This window comes from Limulus polyphemus, unplaced genomic scaffold (genome assembly GCF_000517525.1).
Source record: "Limulus polyphemus unplaced genomic scaffold, Limulus_polyphemus-2.1.2 Scaffold1163, whole genome shotgun sequence".
NCBI lineage: Eukaryota > Metazoa > Arthropoda > Merostomata > Xiphosura > Limulidae > Limulus > Limulus polyphemus.
The window spans coordinates 255,935-260,320 of NW_013666773.1; the positions used below are offsets into that span (position 1 = coordinate 255,935).

Consider the following 4,386-nt stretch of genomic DNA (forward strand, 5'->3'; position numbering starts at 1 on the left):
AACAGTAATAGCATGAAAACTATAACAAGCAGAAGGTCGGTCCCAGGGACTGAGACCGTGCTAAAAGAGTTAACTATAATAGATTTTTTTCAAATTTGGTACACTGATAGATCTTTACAACCTACAATTAGGAGTTTTATTTGGTGTAATTTCAACAAAAACTGCTAAAATTCAATAAAATATTTTCCACACGGCTATATAAAAAGTCATATGAGCTAACGGTCTAACATTTTTACTTCAGCTTCACCTACGTGTAAAAGTGGACTGTTTTTAGTTTTTCATCATTTGGATTAAAGACGGCTGATTTAGAGCAGCAGAACTATACAGTGACAGCACTTGCAGATACATAAGTATTGGTTAAGCCAAGTTTGCTCAAGTTTTCAAAAGAACCATATGGGTGGACAGTTATTATACATTATTCATTGCCAATTTTTAAGCACAAATTTGCTAAATTTTATGAAAAAAAGAGCATTCAGCTTGATATGCTTGATAAGGCTGTACTCAGTGCATGCTTATGAGACAAGAAACTGTTAATCTAAATTCCATGGCAAAGGAAGTTATTATCGAGTGTCACTTTTGTATTTGGTGTGTATTAACAAAATGTCACCATATCTAATCAAAAACATCTTAGATGTGAAAAAAAGGTGAGGTCAAAAAATGATTCAACATGCAACTTAAAGGTATGAAATCAAGTGGTGTCCAAATCTGGTAGCTATACTTATAGCACTGATAAGAATTTTACAACAAATATTCATTCTTTAGTTAGCTAGTCCATGTATTATATTTTACCCATCATCATCATGCACAAAGTTGAACATAAAATGCAGCCTGGCTAACTAGTGCACAAAATCTACCATACTAATCAGTAGCATTTACAGTGGTATATATAATTACATACCTTTTACGAATAATCACGAAATCAATTAATACAAAGTTACTGACAGATAACTAGTTGTTTTTTTTAACTTAATGGCTTGATATTACATATTAGCACCAACTGCTTAGGCCTTTTTGGCAAGATTTACAAGCTATGAAAGCTGCAGCATCAAGAAAACATAATGTATGAAGTATTGGACATATACCGAAATGAGTCAATTATTTGCTTTTTTTTTTTTATTTCTTTATTCACACTTTTTGATGATTTCTGACTATTTTTAATACTCAATAGGACCCAAATAAAGTTTCAGAGTTTTAGTCTGCTATGCTTTCAAATTTCTGAATGTAAAATATATAGATGTTTTCCAATAAACTGGATTGTTTTAAAACTACTACTCTTATGTCACTGACCTTTTTTTCTACTACAAGGTCTTTATGATTTCTTGTAAATAGTTCATGAAACCCTTTAAAGTTTAATAACTGGTCACATGCAGTAAAGTAAAAAGCAGACCTTTGCTACCATGAATTATTAACATATTAATTATTATGGTGTATTAACTATTTAACAATATTATACCAGTATTGGTAGTAATGTTATGTGACCTTGTCCTATATGAAAAAAAACAAAAAACACTACAGACAACAGTTGTTACACAAAAATATTATGAATCTTTCACTTTCAGTTGTCTTTCTGTAACTTCAAATTTCAATGATTTTTATAAGTTATGTAACTTAATCTTATTCACAGTTTACCTTACTTTTACTTTTAAATTATTAACACTCAGTCTGTAAATGTAATTTGCAAAATGTGCAATTAGATTAACGTTAGGCTTGGGTTGGAAATACAAATTACAACGTTAACTTAAATTTTAACTGAAGTTAAAAGTAATAAAAGTTTAAGCCAATGAAGTTGGATTTTTGTCAGTTAAATAATTCCTGCAGATCTTATGTTATCGTTACAGCTTTAAAAATAATAACTAGGCGTATATAACATTATAACTACAAATTATATAAAATAAATTATAAATGCAAGTTACACTTAAGTTGAAATTGAACAAAATTAAGCTCACTTACCTGATCAACTTGGCCACTCATTTTCGCTTTCTTTCTCGGAAGTTCAGTGCTGCAATAGTTTCGTGATTATTTAAATTTTTATTGTATGTTACGATGTTTTTTATAGGATGGTACAGATCAATTTCAAATTACTTTCAAAGTTAAACTGTACCGTTGTGAATTCCTCTTTTCGGTTGCTTAGAAATAGAAATCACAGCAACACAAGGAGCGGACCAACAAAACCTTTACACTCGCCAACCACGTTTGAACAGCCTTTTCAAATCACCTCCAACTATAGCTCAACACTATCAACTTCTGGAAAATTCTTTCGAGCATAAGCACAGTAATATATGTACTGCCTCCACTTGCTGAAATAGTTGATATCTCTGACGTCATTATTAAGGTCAAATCGACTTAAAATTTAAAGCAATATGCTCAATTAATCGTTATTAAGAACAAGAAATTTTCTAAGAAATCTTTGTATATCTTAGGTAACAATGTTTTTCTGAAAACATTTTATGCTTTCAAATCGTAATTTTTTACTTAATTGCAAATTGATTTAATTTTTTATTTTTATTAAAATACAGGGTAATTCAGAATAATAAATTTATATTTTCATGCTGCTATGATAGAAAACACTCGAATATCTATTTTTAAAATAAAATAATACATATATATTTATGGTTCACATGTAACCATACCACCTCTCTTCCCAGGGGCTCAGCGTTAAGTATGAGGGTTTACAACCCTAAAAATTGGATTTCGATTTAACAGAGAAGTAATGCACTTTCCATCAGCATAAAAGTCTTTTACCAGGTAGTTATGGCATACAGACCAAGATAAAATTCAATGCCGTGAAGAATCGTTGAAGAATGTTAATTCAAATGCATAAAATTTATGTTATTAGCCAAATGTAATTTGATCGTGCCGAATTTAAAAGGTTCACTTTACAATTAAAGATGATGATTTACCTAGGTCTTTGCGAAATAAATTAAAAATATAAATAAATTCAGCTTAAACTCAGGTCAAATAATGAAAGTATTTCTTAATTACCATAATGGTGAATATTAATTTGAATACCCAAAATAAATCTAACAAAAATTATTAAAAGAGTATGAAAGCATACTATATTATTTATACCCTCTTTATTTAATTCTAAGGCTCACTTAAAATTATTCACAATTTGCAGGCACATAAGTGTATGTACTTTTAACTATAGTGTTAGTCAAGGAAGTTCCTTCTGCCATAGTTACCCTCTCCCCGGAGAGGGGGTGGCGAGGGTATTGCAATTAGGTCCTTGTATGTGCGTGTCTGTCTTCTGTGTCTCAGCGCGCGTATCTCGAAAACTAATTGACCGATGTACACGAAAATATTACAACAGATGGAAAGTCACTAAGACAGTCCTCCCCAAATCTTTTCCAGATCCAAATCCGGATCACTTTGAAGCTTTTTTTTTATATATATAATGGAGAGATAGGGCATTTTTGCTGTTTTGGGTTAAGAACTCTGTAAAGTGTGATCAGATTAATATCAAATTTCATAACCACATTAAGATTGAGACTCCTCATCACACTACAAAAAATAAAAATAAAAAAAAATGAACCGGATCGTTGATCATTTTGAATCTGAGAAGGATTTTCTGTACTTTCGAAGGTGAAATTTGAAGTTATCCAATATAAACGCATGAAATCTCTAAAAAAAGAGCGACGGGGCGAGGGTATGCAATCTTTCTGATTGCTCTTGTTACCTAATGTTCTGGAACATGTACCTATGATATGACGTGCATCTCTCGTGGTAAAGATTTCTGTAAAGTTGGAAATGACCAGCGCAACGTAGATTACACACTGCTTTCAGAAGAATTATTTCATGTATATAATGCTATGCTTTTTCAGTTTTATACAGTTATTATTTTTTAGATTTACAGATTATTTCCTTAACAGAGTTCGCAGAGACCTTTGGAGGCTTAGTAAAGGTGCGGTCTTCCGTCACTGCACTGATTTTTATTCTATTTTAGAAATAGATAAAGATTGTTTTTACTCTGCTTTACATTCAATCTAATCTCTTTCTTTTCACAGCTCAGCCATAGTCAAATAATTCAGATTTACTTCCACAAAGCATTTTCTGACAAATCTATTATTATTCTACAAGCATTATTATAAAAAATCAATGCAGCTGAAAAAACCGCAAAATTTTGGTGCCATAAACATAGAATTTTTATTTACAAAGTTTCCTGTCTTTCTCTTCATGAATATAGTGTTACGACAGTGGGGGGACACGTGACGAATATTCTAGAAGATTCGCTAGTGTGTTGCGACAGCGGGAGTCAATTGACGCTGGTAGCACGTGTTGAGAGTCTTAGAAGTTTCTAGAACAGGCAGTATTATTGTATATAAGTGCGCTAGATAGTGAGAGAGACAGACGAGGTCGAAGCAGTAGTGGAGACAGAGACGAAGCAGG

The 4,386-nt window shown here is 31.7% G+C and overlaps 1 protein-coding gene across 1 annotated transcript in view; it reads right to left on the reverse strand.

Annotated features, from left to right (window-relative positions):
• LOC106462426 (stress-induced-phosphoprotein 1-like) overlaps positions 1 to 2,293 on the reverse strand; it is an 87,980-nt gene extending 85,687 nt beyond the window's left edge. Inside the window, exon 1 of the mRNA XM_013922352.2 lies at positions 1,951 to 2,293. Within this exon, the coding sequence (XP_013777806.1) occupies positions 1,951 to 1,971 (21 nt within the window). The 5' untranslated portion in view covers positions 1,972 to 2,293. The remainder of the gene's footprint in view (positions 1 to 1,950) is intronic.
• Positions 2,294 to 4,386: the final 2,093 nt, after the last annotated feature.